This window comes from Citrus clementina, unplaced genomic scaffold (assembly GCF_000493195.1).
Source record: "Citrus clementina cultivar Clemenules unplaced genomic scaffold, Citrus_clementina_v1.0 scaffold_10, whole genome shotgun sequence".
In the NCBI taxonomy this organism is placed as follows: domain Eukaryota; kingdom Viridiplantae; phylum Streptophyta; class Magnoliopsida; order Sapindales; family Rutaceae; genus Citrus; species Citrus x clementina.
In genome coordinates, this window is record NW_006263302.1 from 325,416 (window position 1) to 346,653 (window position 21,238).

General features: G+C 32.4%; 1 protein-coding gene across 1 annotated transcript; it reads left to right on the forward strand.

Annotated features, from left to right (window-relative positions):
- The first annotated feature begins 7,434 nt into the window (after positions 1-7,434).
- On the forward strand, positions 7,435-20,633 carry LOC18053657. The gene is made up of 15 exons (XM_006449984.2): positions 7,435-7,613; positions 7,705-7,748; positions 7,839-7,876; positions 8,079-8,169; positions 8,863-8,968; positions 9,118-9,188; positions 10,245-10,314; positions 11,289-11,351; positions 12,039-12,110; positions 12,225-12,326; positions 13,501-13,575; positions 17,585-17,710; positions 18,061-18,177; positions 18,866-18,922; positions 19,528-20,633. The coding sequence occupies exons 1-15, from the start codon at positions 7,509-7,511 to the stop codon at positions 19,585-19,587; spliced, it is 1,197 nt and encodes a 398-aa protein (XP_006450047.2). The 5' UTR covers positions 7,435-7,508; the 3' UTR covers positions 19,588-20,633.
- The last annotated feature ends 605 nt before the right edge of the window (positions 20,634-21,238 follow it).

A 21,238-nucleotide genomic window follows, 5' to 3' on the forward strand; every position in this document is an offset into this window, starting at 1 on the left:
GCAGCTTTGGGGTTTTTGTTAAGTTTGGGCTGAAACAAATATAAAAGGGGGGGGGGGGGGAAAGGGGGAGAAAAAAAAAAAGGGGGGGGGGGGGGGGGTAAGGATGAATTTTTTATTCAATTAAATAATGAGAATAAAATTAGACATTTTTTTAATACTTATTTTCTCTCTTTTTTTCATTTCCATTTCTCTCCTTGTGAAAAGTTTTATTAGTTCTTATCGAGTGTATAGACATAAGTGGTGTTTGTTTTTTAGTTTAAAATCTGAATATACTTGAATTAGTTTGTATACAGTTGAATATTTAAATTTGAATGATATATGTATTTTTTTGTTTGGATTGTTAAAAATAAATATTAAGTTGTTTTTTTAACTAAAAAAAAAAAAGAAAGTTAGTATTTTTTTTATTTACCCCTTTACATATTATAAATGTTAGATAAAGAATAAAACATCTTAAAGATTATAAATAAGATAATATATTATTATAATATAAATCATATTCAATTGAATACAATCCTTTAATATTCTATATTAGAATATTTTAATTAATTTTTTTATAGTTTATGATGTCTTTATATGAAAAATATTCATAAAAAATTATGAAGATACATAATGCTAATTTGAAGAAAATAAAACAATAAGATAATAATAGCCTACACTATATATTATCACAAGTTATAAAAATGAGTAATAAAATTATTAAATTTTATTTAAGTAAAGATGAAAATTAGTTAATTAGATAGAGATATTTTAGAGAATATTTTTTAATAATATCATTCAGATGTTTTGGATTTAGCAAAAAAAAAAAAAAACTTAATGACTGAATAATTGAAAATTTGATTAAGGTAGCACCAATTGAAGTGTACGAGGACTCGAGGAGACATTGAGCCAAGATGGTATTGGGGAAGCAAAGACAGGAAATGGGCTAGGAAGTGCTCAAATGAGGCCCAACAGGAGGAAATGGAAGCTACAGGCCGGAAACCCAAACTCCAATGGTGAAAACAAAAATAGGTTAGGGGCCTTAAAAAGACTAAGTTGTGAGCTAACCGGGCCAAGTCCAAAACAAAAGGAGGTTAAAGTTACTAGCCCACCCAAGTTAGAAACAAAGCAATATTAACTAGGGGTATTCAGAATCCAATTCGATCTGTAAAAATTTAATTCGTAAAAATTCGATTCGTGGATTGGTGGATTGGATTGGATTGAAATATGAATTTATTTTTGTGAATCCACATAAATCTGCGAATCCGTAAAAAAATAAAAAAATATATTTATTTAATAAAAAAATTAAACTTGTAAATATGGCATTATATTTACTAATAAATAAATAAGTTAAAATATAGTTATATTAACACCATATTATGTCTTATCTGATAATAATATAAAATACAAATAATTAAATAAAAATATATAACTTCCTAAGTAGTTAATTTTCATGTACTAATCTAAACAAATGAGTTTTTTGTTCTTTTTGGTGTGTTATATTTTGAAACTTTGAATGCATTTTTTAACTTTATTTAAATCTTATTTAATTTTAAATTTGATCTGTAGTAAAATTATTTTTATATTAATTTTTTATTTAGTTAGTTATGTGAATAACACATGATTAAAAAATTTTAACCCATAAACCAATTTGCAAAAATGGTGGTTGGATATGGATTGGGTCAGATCAACATCCAATCCATAAACATATGGATTAGATTTTGGATTGAATTTCACCAATCCGTAGATTGAATTTCACTAATCTGTGGATTAGATTGGATTAAAAATTTATAATCCAAAAATTATGGATCAGATATGGATTGATGTTCAATCCGTAAAATTCTATCCGCGAACACCCCTAATATCAGCTGAATTCACCAGCAGCAAAACTCAATTTGAGCTGGGAACCATTGGCAATGGAGGGAATGGAAATTGCAAATTCAAACACAGCAGAGATATCAGTGGAAGTTGGTGACCAACCTCGTCGGAAGCCATGAAAATCCTTAGCTGAAACGTTCGAGGTTTAGGGAATTCCCGAACATTTGTAGCACTGAAAAAAATTCTCCAACTTCATGGACCCCAACTTGTGTTTTTGTGTGAGACAAAGTTGCAGTCTGTGCAAATGAATATGGTTCGTAACAAGTTAAATTTTGATAGTTGTTTTGCTGTGGATAGTAGTGGGAAGGGAGGAGGTCTTGCAATGCTTTGGAATTTTGAAATTTGTGTGCAAATTAAATCCTTCAGTAAGCATCACATTGATGTTGAACTGCAAATGGCCAGTAGAAAGCAAATGCGATGCACAAGGGTGTATGGACATCCAGAGATGCAGCAGAAAAAGCACACATGGACATTGTTGAGGTGCCTAGCAGGTTTATCTTTTACACATTGGTTATGTTTCGGTGACTTTAATGAAATTTTACACCCATATGAGAAGAGTGGAGGCAATGATAGAAATCCAAACCTAATGAATGATTTTAGAGAAGCCTTGAGAGATTGTAATCTAATGGATGTGGGGTATAAGGGATATCCGTTTACCTAGGGTAATGAGAGGTTTGGTCCTGATTTTGTGGAAGGACGGTTAGACAGATTTTTATGTAATAATGTTTGGAGTGAAAGATTTGTTGATTGTGCAACTACTAATCTCGAGAGTTGGACGTTTGATCACAGCCCGCTATTGATGGAGGTTCAGGATAGAGACAATGGCCTGAGATATCAAAGAAACCGAACTTCAAGAATCTACTATGAAGATATGTGGAGTTCATATGACACTTGTAAGGGTATAATAGAAGAAGAATGTAGAAAGCATGGATGCTGGAATAGAGACAATCTCATACATTTGTTTCAGAAGGTGACTAAGGATTCTATGGCTAGCTTGCTTCTTTGGAGTAAGGAATGATTTAAGGGGAGATAATAGAAGTTGGAGAGTTTGAAGGAAAAAATGGTGCAATATGAAATTGGGGATGAAATCAAAATGGTGGAGAGATAGATTCATAATATTTTAGCTGATGAAGAAATTTTCTGGAAACAATGCTCGAGAGCAAATTAGCTTAAAGAGTGGGATAAGAATACCAAGTTCTTCCATCATAAAGCCTCATCGAGGAAGAAAAAGAATAGATTATGGGGGATTGAAGATGAAATAGGAAGATGGATTGAGAATGTAGAAGAAGTGGAGCTCTTTTAGGGATAACATCGAGGGTCTTAAATGACATGAACGAGCAACTAAATAAGCCTTTCTCAGCAAAGGAAGTTATTGAAGCCTTATCACAGATGTGTCCAACGAAGGCTCTAGGGCTTGATGGATTGCCAACAGTCTTTTATCAAAAACATTGGCAAATGGTTAAGCCCAGGGTTATCATTACTTGCCTCCACATTCTCAACATGCAAGGTATTATCGGCCCTCTCAATTATACATATATTGCAATGATTCTTAAGATTGGGAAACCCAGAAAAGTTATTGATTTTAAGCCTATTAGCCTTTGTAATGTTATCTATAGAATAATTGCTATGACAATAACAAATAGGCTTAAACAAATTTTGCACAAAGTCATATCCCCAATGCAAAATGCTTTCATCCCTAATAGGTTGATAACTGACAATATTATTGTAGGTTACGAATGCCTCCATAAAATAAGATACAGTAGGGGGAAAAGAAATGGCTTTGTGGCTTTGAAACTTGATATTAGTAAAGCCTACGACAAGTTAGAATGGTGTTTTCTTGAGCAAACCATGTTGAATCTAGACTTTTCTCAAAATTATGTTCGGCTGATCATGAGGAGTATAAGCTCTCCTTCTTTTTTTGTAATTATAAATGATATAGTTTGCTGATTAATCAAACCTCAACGAGGGCTAAGACAAGGGTGTTTGTTATCTCTATACCTTTTATTATATGCGCATAGGTTTTTTCTTCTTTGCTGGTGTAGGTTGAACAACAGAATCTCATTTATGGGCTATCTTTTGGCAACGAAATAAAAATCTCCCACCTTCTCTTCGCGGATGACAATCTTGTCTTCATTAGAGCATCAGCTGCAGATTGTCAAAAATTGAAAAGAATTTTTGATTGCTATACCACAAACTCTAAACAATTATTCAACTATGACAAATCCTCTATATTCTTTAACAGTAATGTTCAAAATGATCAAGCTTCAACAATCAAAATATATTCCAGCTCAACATTGTTTTCAAGGCATGAAATATATCTGGGGCTTCTATCTATGGTTGGGAGGAAGAGAAGCAAAATTTTCAATGACATCAAATTGAAGGCCATTAGCAAAATTTCAAGTTGGCAGCACAAGTTTTATTTATGTAGGGGTAAAGAAATTCTAATCAAAGCAGTGGTGCAGGTTGTTTCGACGTACACTATGAGTGTTTTTAAGATTCCAACGGGCATTTGTGATGACATTCAGAGAGTAATTGCAAATTTCTAGTGGGGATCCAAAAGTGATAAAAGAAGTATCCATTGGTCAAGATGGGAAAGGCTCAGTCAAGGAAAGAGTAAAGGAGGATTGGGGTTCATAGATTTCTGAAGCTTCAATCAGGCTTTGGTGGCAAAATAAGGACGGAAGATTCTACAATTTCTAGATTCTCTAGTGGCAAAGATGTTACAGGCAAGGTACTTCAAGAACTATGATTTTATGAGTGTGAAACTTGGCTTTAATCCCTCTTTCATTTGGAGAAGCATTTTATAAGGAAGATTGGTTATTCAAAATGGCTCAAGATAGAGGATTGGGAATGGTCAGAATGTCCAAATTTACAAGGCAAACTAGATCCCCAGACCACTTACTTTCAAGCCTATTTCAAGACCAACTTTACCAACAAATACTCTAGTTTTTGAACTTATTAATGAAGAGAATTAGTAGAATGAAATGCTGATTTACAGACATTTTGAGAAAATGGATGTAGACAGGATATTCAATATCCCTTTGCCTAGAAGACCAACTCAAGACCAATTACTTTGGCATTACAAAAAGAGAGGCCAACACACAGTCAAAAGTGGATACCAAGTAGCTTTAAGGATGAATTTTCCAATGGTCCCATCAAGCTCAATTGCTACAAAAAATCAATGGAGCATTATTTGGACTCTTACATTGCCAGAGAAGATAAAAATTTTCATTTGGAGAGCAGCAAATAACCTTATCCTTTCAGCGGAAAACCTCTTGAAGAGAAAGGTAATTCAGGAACCCACTTGTCAAGTATGTAAAATCGGTGTGGAGAATGCTTTTCATGCACTTGGGGCTTGCAAGGCTGCCAAGAAAATTTGGAAAATCATTAATTTTGCTGATGATCTCAAGGAAGTTATTAAATAAGACATCTTGAGTTTGTTGCACAACATGGCTAGTTTGAGAAGCAAAACTGACAATGAATGGTTGGTAGCTATTTTTTGGGTGATATGGAGCGCTAGAAACTAGTTCTAATTCAAAGGAAAGAAAGTGAATCCCCAGGTGTTGGTAGCTAAGCCAGAGATTGTTATTAATGCTTATAAAAGAACTCAAGCTCCAACTTTTGCACCAGTTGGAAATCAACAGAGGTTGGTCCAAAGAACATGGAGTCCCCCTACGAGAGGCTATTTTAAGCTTAATGTAGATGCATCCACCAATTCAAAAAAAACAAATCTCAGGATTAGGAGCTATCATTAGAGATGAGGCTAGAAATGTGTCTACAGCTGCAATTAAACTCTCAAAGTTTAATGGAGATGTAGCTTTTGTGGAAGCCGAAGCCATGGAGTGGGGAATCCAAATTGCTGAAAAAGCAGGCGCAAGATGTTTGAATGTTGAATCAGATTCTCAAGAGGTGGTCAATTTTGTAAACAACAAGCATGATAGTAGATGTGAGATTTTTTGGGTAATTTTTGAAATTCAAAACCTAGTTAAGGGCTTTGATCATGTTAATGTCGAGTATACTTATAGATCTTGTAATGCCGTTACCCATTCTTTAGCTAAATTAGCTTTAGAAAGATGTGAAACTGTTGTGTGCATGCGTTCATACCCTTCAGAACTATCGTATCTATTTTCTTCTATGGTTTAAATGCATTTTATCTTCAAAAAAAATTTGGAGTCTACAAAGGAGGAGAAAATGGGAATTACGAATAAGATTTTTTGAGTTTGGAAGGAAAAAAAGTTGATTTTTGAAAATATGATCACGAGTAGGGATGGCAATGGGCACCGCCCGCAGCGGGTTTGCCATTACCAAACCCAAACCCGCACAAAATTTAAATTACCAAATCCACCCGCAACCCGCAGCGGGTTTTAATTTTTTTAAAAAAACCCACCCGCAGCGGGTTTTAACAATTACCAAACCCGCAATGGTATCCGACGGATTTTTTGCGGGTTTCTGTATTTAAAATCACAAATATTTAATATATAAATTTATAATAATAACCTCAAGTTCCATATAACATATTCAATTTTATATTTAAACAATGTAAATGAAAAATTAAAATTTCCACATCAATTCAACACAAATTCTCAAATTTAAGTATAAATTATACAAATCTATTTAAAAAACACAAACTAATATTTAAAAATAATAATTACATTTCATATTATTATTTAAAACAAGATCAAAGAGAATATATTTATTTTATTCACCACCATAAGCACCCATCTAACACAATGCCTAAAATAATAATTAAGATTAATATTTTCAAATACTAGGGAAATGCCTTTAGTTTTCTTTAGGTTATGACTTTAGAATAAGAGATGAGCCATATACACACATACACAACTTTGAGCCTTTTGCTATTTGGTAATTTGATTAATTACATTATTTTCTTTATATATTTTTATATTTAAATTAAATTAAAAATATTTGAAAAAAATTATTGCGGGTTTGGTGGATATCCATGCGGGTATCCATCGGGTATAAGGTTAATACCAAACCCACCCGCATCCATATGCGGGTTTTAATTTATAATACTAAACCCGCCCGCAACGGATAAAATTACCCGCAACGGGCGGGTTTTGGCGGGTGGGTTTGGGCGGGTTTGCGGGTTTGCGGGTACAATTGCCATCCCTAATCACGAGTGCATTGAGAAATTAGGTATACTGAGCTTTTAGAGAGTTTAAATAATCTCTTCTTTAATTATATTATATTATATATATATATATATGTATATAATTAATGTACATTAATTTTGATATAATAAAATAAATAATAATAATTAAAAAAGAAAATATATACTAATAGTGATTTTTGTTAGTGACCACTTGCGACCTTGTTATACGAGCATGATTACGTCAGCTAGTGTGAGTAAATGGATCCAAATTCGGAGCGGATCAGACCCAATAAGCTGTCAAATTATCTTATCCCTCCTCCGTCTTTCTTCTTCTTTTTCTTAGAAGTTCAAGACTGAACTCAATTAAAGAGAGTTAAAAAAAAATGAATAAATAAAATCAAAAGACTCGTTTTTGTATCGAAATATTAATTAATTAATAAGATGAGTGGCTTACAATTTCACCTGAATTTTATTTAAACTAACAAAATAAACATATATATATTTTCAAAATTTATCTTGAAAAAAAGAAAATTCTCCAAACATGACCGCAATTTCAGCCACAGCAGCAGCAAGTGGCTTACTCGCATTTCGGATTCAATGCTCCGATTCTAAACCTAGACGAGGTTTTGGTAATAAAACTGACAAGGTACTTCAATTAACTAAATTAGCACTCGCTCTAATTATTATTATTATTATTATTGTTAATATTATTTAATTGCTTGACTTGAAATGATTAGACCAACAAAGAGGAGAAGAAGGGTGTAATGTCACAACCAAAAAGGTACTTTTTAATTTACCATTTTAACATTTTCAACTTCTTTAATTTTAATTTTTTTTTTTAAAAATGTTTTTGTGAGTCATCCTGTTGCAGGAAATCTTTAAGTAAACAATCTGGCTCTCTTCCTACACGTAAGTAGTTGATTTTTTCTTTTTTTAATTTTGAATTTAAACAAGAAGTGTTTATTTATTTGGTTTAATGCTACCAGGGAATTAAATTAACAAATATTTGAATTTTAATACCCTGATATTATTATTCATTTTATCAAGAATATCTCTTGCAAACCTCTGTTGGCTTTGGTGGATTAACTTGCTGTTATAATTTTCCTTGCAGAGGCGCCTTTTTTAAGCTCTGGGTATAATTCAAAATCTAATAACAGTTCCTCGGACATCAACTTTGAGGAACGACTGGCAGCAGTTAGAAGGTGAGACTAATTTCACTCTTTATGTGTATGCTTGTTGAAAGCTTGGCCGTCAAAATATCAGTTTCAGTTTATGTATGATTAATGCAGGGAGCACCGCATAAAATTTTTATTATCTTTTTTATTTTATTTATTAATTTATGGTCAAAATAATGCTTGGAAAAATTCTCTGTTAGTGTTTCCACACTCCCCATTTTAATGATGTGCTAATTACTTCAGCTTCATTGCATTATGATGAAATTATCTAGTGAGAAAGAGGATTACATGTCATCTCGAGTTATTATCAACTTGGATTGGATATTAGAGGCTGATAGCTGAAAGCTGGGATCTTTGGAGATGAGTTGGTTGAACACAATTTCCTATGGAAATATTTCTTTCTCAACATTTTTATTCAATACATGTGTATATTCACATATTTTTCATTTGGAAACCTAGCCGAAGGAAATGCTTATGAAAAATTAAAATGGAATAGACGATCTATTGGTTCGCCATTATTCTTAGGAGGTTTTCTACGCATGCAACTTATTCAACAGAAAATTACCTACTTTACAAGGTTGTCAACAGTCAAGATTTGACGATACACTATTGTCCAATCCCAATAGGTTTACTTTTTCTTTTGTTGTAACCACATCAGATTGGACGAGTCTTACTTAAATCTCTTTTTAGTTGAGGGCTATCTACCTTTGCACTATGCAGGTCAGCACTTGAGCAGAAAAAGGCAGAGGAGATCAAAGAATTTGGACCAATTGACTATGATGCACCAATTGAGACAGAGAAGAAAACAATTGGATTGGGTACCAAGGTAAAATTATTGCACTGGTTTGTGGTTTTCTCTGTTGAAGAAAAATAACAGAAATCGTGCATGTAGAATGATTTTCGACAAATGCACTCACAAAGACAGATTTCTTTGGCTTTATGAACATTTCTAATTCAAATCTTGATGTGTGATAGATTGGAGTAGGAGTGGCTGTTGTGATCTTTGGTTTGGTTTTTGCTCTTGGAGACTTTCTTCCCTCAGGAAGGTGTGGTATAGTAAATTAGAGGTTTCTTCCTCCAGTCCTTATTTGTAAGATCTATTTATCAGTTTTCAATTTAATTTTTTTTCCTGCTTTTTCTGGTAGAACTGCTTGCTTTAATGATTTATTGCGTTAAATAATAAGCCAAAGAAAATGTAAATGTTAACATAACTATCTCTCTTTCTCTCTAGCTCTTAAATGGCAAGATAGAAACCTCTTACACTAAGTGGCGTGTGATAACAGTCAGACCTTTTCTTCATGGTTGCATTGCCTACCCCTCCATTAAAAACTTAATTTTCCAACAGGAAGAGGATTCTCTTGAGCATGACGCTTACAGGATCCCTGCTAAAATTTAATATCTTGTTAATTAACATTCTTGGACTTCTAGCAGATAGACGATGTTCTTTACAGCTCGCAGAATCATCTTTTGACATTTTATAAGCATATCCTGAATGAGAATGTTGATTTATTATCAACCAATTTACTACAACACAATTGTTGTTTTAAGCCATTGTATACTGGAATATTTCTCGTGTCACTGCATTTTGATGTGGATCATCCTCAGGACTTCTAAATTGGGTAATTTCAGTCATTAATGAGGGGTTCAAAAGGTCTCCTGAAGGCTTGCATTTTTCTTTTCTCTATTGACGCATAAGAAAGCATATATTTGATGTCAAACTTAGTAACTATTTCTTAATACAGATATTTCATTATTAGTTTTGGAAACTATGCTATCTTTGAAACAAATCAATAACAATGTTTGCTATTAAAATATAATTAAGGAAGATTTATAACAAGTGAAATCATTTTATTTATTTGAACTTATTTTAGTAGAAAGGCAAATTAAATTTTTTTATTGAACCTGAAAGTTCTTTGAGGGCCTGAGATCGTGCACTCACTTGTTTGGAAAATTTTTTGTGTGAATCTTTTAGAATCTTATAACATCTAACCATGTTTCCATAAGTGTTTGACAATTGAAGTTATTGCCTTTTTTTTTTTTTTTAATGTTGTTTGTTTCATTTTTATTGGTTTCCCTTCTCTTATATGTTCTTTTAACTCCAGTGTTAGCCCAACAGAGGAAGCTGGGGTGGTAAATAAAGAACTATCAGAAGAAGAGAAAAATGTTCTTCAGGTAATATTCAATGAAATGCTATATGGTCTTTTACCCCTTTTCGAAGTTTGGCATAACAGTACTGTTGTAATATCAAATAAGTTACGTCGTTTAGGTTGAAAAGTATAAACTGTTATCTTAATACATTTTGCCACTTTATAAATGTGCTGGACTTCATTTGCCATGAAATTTTCCCAGCCTTAATAACAAATGCAGAATGCTTACCTTTTCTCATGTTAAGCTAACATTTAGAAAGTTTTTGGTGCAAGGTAGAATTGTTTATCTTCCTAGCTGTACCAAACTTCCTTTGGAGTAGGCATATGCAGTCTTATATGCAATTTTTGTTAATCTGCAGCGTACTGAGTTAATTTCTGTTGTAATATGGAATTAGTTATCTAATCTAAGTTAAACAGTGCACACATGTGTTTTGAATGCATTTTCTTTCTTGATAAAAGTGTCGGACCTCATTTCCAAAAAAAATTTCAAGCCTAAAAACAAAAGCAAAATACTCTCTTTTGTTATTAAACCTTTTCCCTTCTTCTTGTATTTGAACAACGGGTAGTATATCTTTTGTTGGAAGGTAGAAATCTTTCAATTCCTACTTGTTACAACTTCCTTTGGGAAGCAGCACGCAATCTCCAAGTTTCTCTTCCATTAGGGCTAATGCAACCTGTAATACAAGTTATTGTGTTAAGAAAGCTTTTTCTCTACACATATTCCTCTTAAGTAACTGTTTAAGTCACTTAAATAAGTAAAATTTTAGTGTTCGTTGTACATGCCTATGGTGCGTGTAATGCTGAGTATGATAATGTGGACATCTTCTTTCAGTTTTATACTGGAACATTGCCTCTGAGATGATTTATTCTTTTTCTTTCTTGTTTCTTTTATATCCTTTGTGATTTAAGTGTTGTTGCTAATGATTAATTTATTTTGTTTTTCCTTTATTTTCTAGTCATGGAAAGATTTTAACATCTCACCTTGTAATTTTTTTGCAGACTAGGCTGAAAAAATATGAAGAGACACTAAGTATCTCTCCAAAAGATTCAACTGCTCTTGAAGTGAGTTGTTGATTGTTACACATGATATTATTGTTCCATTAAACTTTTTGGTCAAATGACTTTTCATCAACAACCAAATCCCCAAATACAACCACATATGTAACAACAAATGCAAATACATCTTATTATATTTATTTAGGGGAAATTTTATATATCCCTAATTATTGGGGATTAGACGTATGAATAGGTCTCAAAAAACCTCTCACTTCCTAATGGAAATTTCATTCTCATAAACTATCGCTTACCTAAATGTTATGTTACCATTTGAACGAAAATCTGAAGCTTGTATGCAATGACCCAACTGTAATATTCTACCTCTAACAATTGCTAAGAATTCTTGTCATAACATGAATGTTATATAGGCCTGTACATTTATTGATTTTTTCTTGAATTTACGTGATTTATCATTCGTTTTGACCAGAAATGTCAGCTTATTATACAAGTTGCGAAATTTTAATATTAAAGCTATATTAGAGGTTTGTTTATGTATTTCTGTTATCTGTGAATTTATGATTCCTTTTATCTTGTTTTATGTATTTCTATTGTTTTCTGGTCTGCCTTATGGATAATTCCTTGCATGTATACTTTCGTAAATATGTAATTGCATGAATTCATGAAATGGATCTTTACTTTTGCCATCTATTTTCCTGTGCCAGCCATTTGAAATTCATTCAAGAGGTCTTGCAGGGAGCTGCAGTAACCTTGGCAGAATTAGGAGATTATACTCGAGCTGTCTCTCTCCTTCAGGACTTGGCAAAGGTTTGTTCTTTTCTGTTCTGGATATGGATTTCAAGTACCCTATGCTGCTCAAGTCCTGCTGTTCACTGAATTAGCTTTATAGTTCTATTAAAATTTATCATTTACATTCTGTAGGAGAAACCAAGTGACCCTGATGTTTTCCGTTTGCTCGGGGAAGTTAAATATGAACTTAAGGATTATGAGGGGAGTGCTGCTGCATATAGGGTTTCTACAATGGTAATGTTATCTCTAATATATGGGGAACTTTCCATGCTATATATTGCCTTTTTAGATTTTTGCTCATGCTGGAGTTACATGAGTACTGTTTGGGCACATCCTTCAAGCTCTCTTATTTTGATCTTGTCCTTTTGAAATGTTAGTTAATCTGAAAACTAATGCTAGTTAATGCATTGGAACTGGATATTAATTTTTACTATCAATTATATTTATATATGTGCATGTTTATCTTATGTTAACGTTTACAATTTGGAAATGATTATATCATCGGATGAAATTTATGCTCATGAAAATTAGTATTTTGATTTAATGTTTTCCATTAGGAAAACCCGTCTTGTAGCAAATTTCGAAGCAGTTATCAGAAAATGTGGACAGTGAAAACACATTCAGTAGAAGTGTTTGTGACAATTGTTTTTTTTTTTAAGTAATATCCAAAATTATCATATTTGGTTTTATGTTTAATTTTTTCTGGTGATTGTAAATTTCAAATTAGAAACCAATGGTAAAAGAAAAATGAAGCATTATTTTGTATTCATTTAGGATTCTTTTGTTGAAGTCTTTTTGTTGTTTTACACTTTTCTTCACAAAAAGTGGAAAACAGTGGGTTCACACTTTTCATTTGTTCCATGACTTTTTCATAAAATGCTACCAAGCAAGTTTTTATTATTTTTATTTTAGATAATATAAAATTGTCTTAGTATCAAACCTTTCAAAGCCATGGTGGGTAAAACTGTATTTTTATCATTTATCCTTTATCCATGTCTCTTGTAATTTTGTGGGTATCAATAGTTCAAGTAGGAAGATCTCTTGGAGTGGTACCAAAGGTTTAGGGTAAAAATTGCATGCACACGCAAACACAGACGAAGCTAGTGAGTAATGTCACTTAGACTTATGGAGCATAACTGCATTTGTAACACAATTTTGTAATGCTCTATAAATGTAGTTGAAATTATGGATAAACTAGACATAGACTTATTGAGCATAGCCCCACACGTGAAACAATTTTGTAATGCCTTGTATATGTATTTGAAACTGTGGATTAACTAGATCGTGTCAAGCTACCACAACATCTGAACCTTGTCCATTAGATCATTCTTTGAGTGCCCATTATATTTACTTTCTGCTTCCCACTCACACTTGTGCTATCCATGAATTTCTTATCTTTTCCTTCTAGGTGTCCAAGGACATCAATTTTGAGGTTCTACGAGGCCTTACAAATGCATTGCTTGCTACCAAGAAACCAGATGAGGTATTGTTTCATGTCAGTGGTTTGTTACATCGGTTCATAGAACTTGCATCACAAAGAGTATTTCATGGAAAATTCCTTGAAGAAAGGCTAGTTTTTGATGCCAACTGAGAAAGAGCAACATTTAAATGAAGAAACTTAAATCATAACAAAAAATTAAAATATAGCAATATTTTTTCAGAGTAGCTTTCATTTCATGAACTCAAGCTTGTTCTAGTGAGGGAGTATGCGTGTCTTTATATAGGCAAAGAAACTAAGGTAGCATTTTTTATTTTTCTTTTATCTGAAACTCAACATATTTGAATTGGTTTGAAATCTAAATATACCTGAATGTATGAATTTGAATGACGTGCTTTTTCTTTCCCATAATATTTGAATGTAAGTTCTTAAGTTGGTTGTTTTTTCAACTAGTAAACATATGAAACCAATGAGTTTACATTTGTACCTTTATTGGTTATAGTTATACAAATAATAAAATATCTTGAAACCACATAAATAAGATTCTTTAGATGAAGATCATAGGTTACTATTCTAATTCTTTTATAAAAGTGAAATTTACTAATAGAAATGAGGAAAATGATGTTACTGCAAGTATATTGTTTTTTAATAATACAGTAAAATTATATGGCTATGATATATGGATAGAAATGTCTTTAGTGAACCAAAAGTGGTTGGTTTTATATGGATAATAAATGCAAAATTAGGAATTCATATTTTTTGATATATGATTTTAGAAAGTTATTCAATGTTTTAATATTAAACAAAATGCTAATAGAATTAGTGTAATATCCCACATCGCTAGCGAGTGAGTTCCTGGACTAGTTTATAAGTCATAGGCTCGCTTAACCAAGTAGACGTGTTTTGGGTTGCAAAGCCAATAACAAAACCGTGACGGCTTGTATGCCCAAAGCGGACGATATCTACTTGGTTGTTGGGCTTGGACTGTTACAATTGGTATCCGAGTCGACTCACGACTCGATGTGTGGATGGATATGTTATGATGGGATTTAGTTCCAATTTGTTTCCAATGACCTTCATGAGGATGCAAGGTCCTCAAGGGGAAGTATGTAATATCCTACATAGCTGGTGAGTGAGTTCCTGGACTGCTTTATAATTCATGGGCTCTCCTAATTGAGTAGACGTGTTTTGGTTTGCAAAGCCTAATAACAAAATCATGACGGGCTTTGTGCACAAAGTGGATAATATCTACTTGTTGTTGGGCCTAGGCTATTACAATTAGCGTTTTATATGCAGATGAAAATGTTGGAAAGTTTCCATGAAGTTAGAGAAACAAACAAGCTAAGATGTCTTAGTGATTTAAATTGAGTCACGTGCATACTTTAAGACAAACAAGTTCTTAACTTTAGTAGAGCACAGACCACGGCTGCTTGGACTTTGGTTATCTATCTGGAGTTAGTTTAGAACTTAAAATACACTAACACAAACCATAATTAGAATTTCCTTGTTAACCAATATTAAAAGTAAAACTTATCTTTCATTTGGAACAAGCTTGAGAGTGAGAAGTAAAAACTACTAAGAGGATGTTGTGAGAGTATATATGAGTGATAATTCTGGTATCAATGAACACTTGTACTCTGTACTTTGTACTTTCTTTATCAGGACCTGTTGCATTGTACATTTTACAGACATTATTACACTGTTTATACAATTTTAGATCAATACACTTAAATGGTTGAGATTAAATCTGACGTGTAATTAATTCATAATTATTGCACTTGTGAAATGCATTCTCAACCATCTAAAGTGCATTAATTTAATGATTTAAAACTCTTTTTCTTTCTTTTTTTATTTGTTATTTATTTTTTACTTATACTAGCATACATATTTTCATCTAGGAGTGTTACGGCGACTGACTCTCTTTAGTCGTTTGACACCTGTCAATTATCTTTTTTATTCACACAAAAAAAAATAATAATAATTTGTCCCTTTACTCTTCAATGCTCAACATGGCTAATTGTTATCCACTATTTGAGAATTTTGTACAAACATGTCACAGCTTTATTCAATTTATGTGAAGCTTCTTGTATAATGAACACACTTCATCTATTTCTCAATTTTAAGAGCACCAATGTGGGAGTGTCAGAGTATTTATAGTTTGAAATTTTCAGTTTAAAAATATCATCTCAGCAGCCAAAAGGAAGTGCTCTAGAGAAGCTATTAGTCTTTAAATTCATTTTACTTTTTCTTTATTAAATAGCCATTATACATTATCACCTAAATATAATAGGGTTTCTTTTTTATTATTTTTTAAAATTGAAAATGTCATTATCATTGTATTTAGTAAAAATTTTTGTACTTCTTTTCTAATTATATAATAAAATTTACTAAGTAATTCGGTCTTTTTCCATTAAGAAGGTAATTCATTGAAATTAATCATTAAGTTTGGATGAAAATTGATTGCTTCCATATCTGATGCTAAATTATTAACATTTGTCATATGCATTTTCCTTTTGTGAATTTAGAGATTGATTTAAATTTATATTTGGATATTGCAGTATTTGAAGGGCAAAAGGTCAATTAAATAAAGCTGTGAATTTCTTGTTAGCTGCTGAAATGTTTAAAAAACTTCAAACTAAAAATACTTTGCAACTCTCGCGTGGGTGTTCTTAAAACTGAGAAGTAGATGAAAGCTAGTGTATTCGATGTTCAAGAAGCTTCATATCACTTAAACAAAGTTGTCGCATGATTGTAATTATATTCTTAAATAGTGGATAATAAGTAGTGAAGTTGAGTATTGAAGTGGAAAAAGACAAAACTGCTTTTTGTTGTTTAAATAAGATAATGGATAGGTGTCAAATGGACAAAATGGAAAGAAGAGAGTGAATCAGTTGCCACTCACCCCGCACTGCTCCTCTTTCATCTATTTGTTGAAATTTAAATTTGTTCCACCAGGTTAAGTAAAAATTTATGTTAAAATATCTTTTCTCTTTATACTGTGTGTTTATGTTTTAGGTTTAGTAGCTCCTCTATCTTTACACAATTTTAATCTTTTTACACGATTTTAATCTTAAAGCAATAGCATGTTACTCTGGACCATTAGTTAAGTTTCTTTTTTATTAATCAAGAAGGAAAAAGTAAAAATTCATCTGTTTGTATTCTGAATTCTGTTTCCTTATTGTGTGAAGAATATCATGAAGTTTGAAAGTTCAAAATTTTGAAATTTCTTTCCTAAATTGTCCACAGTAAGACAATATTACTTCAACATGACATTTATTATTAGCTCTTTTTTGAGTGTCTATGATGTTTGTACAACGATGAGTTTGTTTAAAGAATAAGAAAACATCTAATAGAAGGAGCGAGGAAGGAGAAGAATAATTTATTCATAATTTTGTGTTCGTTATTTGTCAAAAGTTATAAATTCTATGTTATTTTGGATTTTGACCACCAGAATTCTGGTCTGATGCTGAAATTTTGTGTTAAAAATTGTCTGAAAAAGAAGGGTTGCTGAACCTGCCAAATACACACATATGTATCCCACATTCAGTAATCTTTAGCACCATTTGGAACTGCAGTTCACCAGCTGTAAGGTGTTTGTTAAACTCTTGCGACTGTGATTTGAAAGTTAAGGTGATTTTACTCTACAATGGTTTGATGAAAATCTATATGACCCTTACTATTTTGTCAAAATTATTAACTTCAAAAGTCTTGTTCATCATTATTAACTTTTATTTTATAGCTAGAGTTGCGATTTCTTAACAGTTGTAGCTTTTAAGACAAGACACCACAATACCATACGGAGCCTTTGTTTAAAACTTAGAATAAATAAAGCTTGAGCACGTTTTAGGTTCATTTATGCAAACCTGAAGGAAATTTTTAATGATTGTAGTTTCTGACTGCATCATTTTTCTATTAATATATTCTCAATGTCCTACTTCACAGAAGTCAATAGTTAGAGTTGAGGCAAATGATTCTTCCCATGAATATTGAGTTTTGCAGCATTTTTGGATTTATTGACTTATTTGTTTTCTTTTTCTCTTTCCTTTTTATGCAGGCTGTTCAATTCCTTCTTGCTTCCCGTGAACGACTGAGTACGGGAAAATCAGATGATCTTAGTGTTAAGGATGGCAGAAGTGGTGATAAAAAGGAAACAGAGCCACAGAAAGTGGACCCCATTCAAGTGAGTTGGTTTCTCATCTAACCCTCAGTATTATGTCAACTTAAAAGAAATGGTACACCTGTCTCATGGTCTGGCTTGATTTGCTTAGTTTTGGTTGGTTGCTTCTGAAACTAGAAGGAACATGTAAATGGTCTAAGGATCAAGTAAACAGTAACCATACACCTAGTCATAAAAGAAAAGAGTCCTGAGAACTGAAAAACTTGATGAACGGCCAAATTGGTTGGTTATATTAAAGAAAAGTTATCACACCTGTTATTTTTTGTTGAGATAGAAGTTTTCTGGTTTGTTGCTTCTTGTCACATGTTATCTAATTTTGCATGGCCAAATGTCCTCCGAGATGTCTTTTACAGGTTGAACTACTTCTTGGGAAAGCCTACTCAGATGGAGGTCAAGTTAGTGATGCTGTAGCTGTATATGATCGGCTCATCTCTAGTTATCCCAATGACTTTCGTGGTTATTTAGCAAAGGTTCTTTCTAATTTTCCCTTGATGACCATGTTTAGATAATTTTTCAACTGAGGACCTGATGAAAACTTATCAACTCAGTCCAGATTTGCTTAAATTGTCATAATGCCTGTGATAGCAAGTGTATTAAAGTTTTAAATTTAATGATTTTTTTTTAAATTTACAAAAGGTAATGGGGCGGGCGAAGCCCAAATCAATCTATACCTACCTCCCCTAGGATTAGAACTTGGGTGGCCAGTGTAATAAATCTACTTGAAAACCACTCGGTCAAGTCCTTTAAGAAACATACAAAAGCTAATCTACAACTCGTAAATCAACATCCTGATTCCTGAACTAAAAATTAGTTAATGGTGGTCACTTGATCTTTAATATCATCCAAATGTTGCGTATAATGAAAATGTCACGACTCTTGAGAAATCACTAACTAAAGACCTTAAATTGATCTACTTGGAATTACAATTATTTGTTTGTGATATGTATCAATGGTAAATCGGATATCAATATCAATTTGGCACATGGATTTATGTAGCAAAGTAGCATACATCTGTAAAGTTGGGAAGTCAAGTTATGGGTAGACAAAGTTGTAATTTTATTAGCGTACACTTGTCTGTATATTGTTTGTTTACCGCATGTTGTCTTGCCGACAGATTTTATTGACATTTAGATATTTTGTATTTGGGTGCTTTTGCAGGGAATTATTTTGAAGGAAAATGGAAAAGTTGGAGATGCAGAGAGGATGTTTATACAAGTAAGTATATAATGTTTTGTTGCGCAAGGATAAACACATAATGAATGCTGTTTGATAAACAAAATGGCTGATGATCTATCCAATGAGTAAGATAATCTCTGATTCATTCAGGAAAAAGCGCCACAAAAATTATAATGTTAATTTTAATGTGGAGGGAGAATCTCCATGGTGTTAGATAGTGGCTATACTCAATAAACTCTAAACAGTGTCTATAAACAAAGTGTTACACAAACATAAATGAAAAAAGTGTTAACAAACATTTCTTGCATGAAGGATGACATTGTGCTGATAGCTCCTAATAGGCAGTCACGTTAAATTCTGTGTTAAAAATACAAGCATAATTTAGTAACCGAAACACTAAAAGTCACAACTTGACGCTCTATTACAAAATCTTTGTTTTGATTATTCTTATCTTTACTTGGTTCCTAGCCAGCAAGGCTAATTTCCTAGTCTGTCTTGTGCATGGTTTTTGTAATTACTTAAGTTAGGGGAAGCATAATTGGCTGTTGTTTGAATATTTTATGATTCGAGTCTTGATATTTGGATTGTTACTGCTCAGTCTTTTTTCTGAAAAAAGTATCTGCAACTTATTATGTTATTTGCAGGCACGGTTTTTTGCACCAGAGAAAGTAAAGGCGCTTGTAGATCAATATTCAAAAAGGTGAACACTTTCCAAATATTTGCTGTTGTAAAGCTTCTAATCATTCCTTGTTTCCAAGGCCTACCTTGATTTGAAATTACTGTAAGAGCAATAGGCAGTGGCAGGTAACTAATTCCGAGCTACCCTCTCTTGTATTGATTACCCTCGGAAAATGATAGGTCAAAATGTAGAAAATGCATTATGAAGCAGGAATTACTACCATACTTGTTGAAAGCCCAATTACCAGAATTTGATGTTCATCTCTATCCATTTGTAATGAAAAAGAGCACAAAACAATTTCGATTAAAATAGTGATACAGAAAAGATGAGGTTAATTCCAATCGTTAGAAAAGATGTCAATTGGCTCAAATTCAAGAACAGACAAGCAGTTGCTAAACATGCACAGAATCTTTGGATATTGCTTGGAAGCAGATCTAAATGAGCAAAAATCCAAATTATATATCTGGCAGCTAGTTTAAGAGATCTCTTCAAAAAATCAACTGCTGATGAAGTGAGTCATATTTTACTAAGTTAATCAAGATACTCGTGTGGAGAGCCGCAAGACAAACCCTGTGGAAGAAGGTGCTACAGAATCCCATGTCAGAATTGGGGAACAGCAGCTGAAAGCATTTCATATGCTCTCCCGGTATGCAAAACTGAGCCTGTAAGAACAATGTTTGCGGATGATATCAAATGGCTTGCAAAACAAGACACGTTACGTATGCTGCAAGATTTATCCAAAAAAGTGGAGTAAAAAGAGGAAAGGAGCGGATAATCACCGTATATGCTGGGGTATTTGGCATTCAAGCGATCGTTCTCTCTTTGAAAACAAGAAAGAAGATCCCAAGATCATGGTAGCTAAGCAGAGGCTGTAATGGAGTCGTCATACAAGAGAGTTAAGATGTCAGGAGGGTGCCTCCATCCATGGCTACTTTTTAAGTTAATGTAGATGCAGCCACAGAGATGAGCAGGTAGCGAGGACAAGCTATAGCTGCTGCAATCAAGAGTTCAAGATTCAGTGGGGATGTGTAACTTTAAATTATAATACGGCCCGCCGTTACATATTTTACCAAGTCAATTTTTTGGAAAATCAAATTTTCTTCACTGAATATTCGAGTCTTGATCATAATAATTCTATTTTATTTTTCACAAAAGTTTGCCACTTTTTTTTTTTAAGTCTCTAATATTTACTATATGTTGGGCCAATTGTTAAGGTATAAAACAAAGATATGTCCGAAAATTGAATTAATGCATGGAATACTTTTACATTTTGTTTGGATACTTGAAATGATGCAAACTTCATAAACAGTTGAGTGAATATCTAATAAAAAAGCAAAGACATGAAAGTTAAATGACAATTAATTGCGTTAATATTACATAAGATTCCTGCAAACCTTCGCTATGTTTTTGAAATAGCATATAACCTTATTGATTTCTCACTTGATCTCTAACATATTTAAGTGCTTAAAACAAAATAGATATATATTAAATTTTTGTGGAAGCTCACGTATGTAAAAAAAATTAATATTGTAAAAAATTAAATTAGCAAGTATTTTTACAAAAATTAATATTTTAACTTCTCAGCAGAGTGTAATGTTAAATTAGTAATTTAATTTTTTTTCTTTTTAATGATGTCTAAAAAAAATATTATTGTAATAGGATAATATTATAAAAAT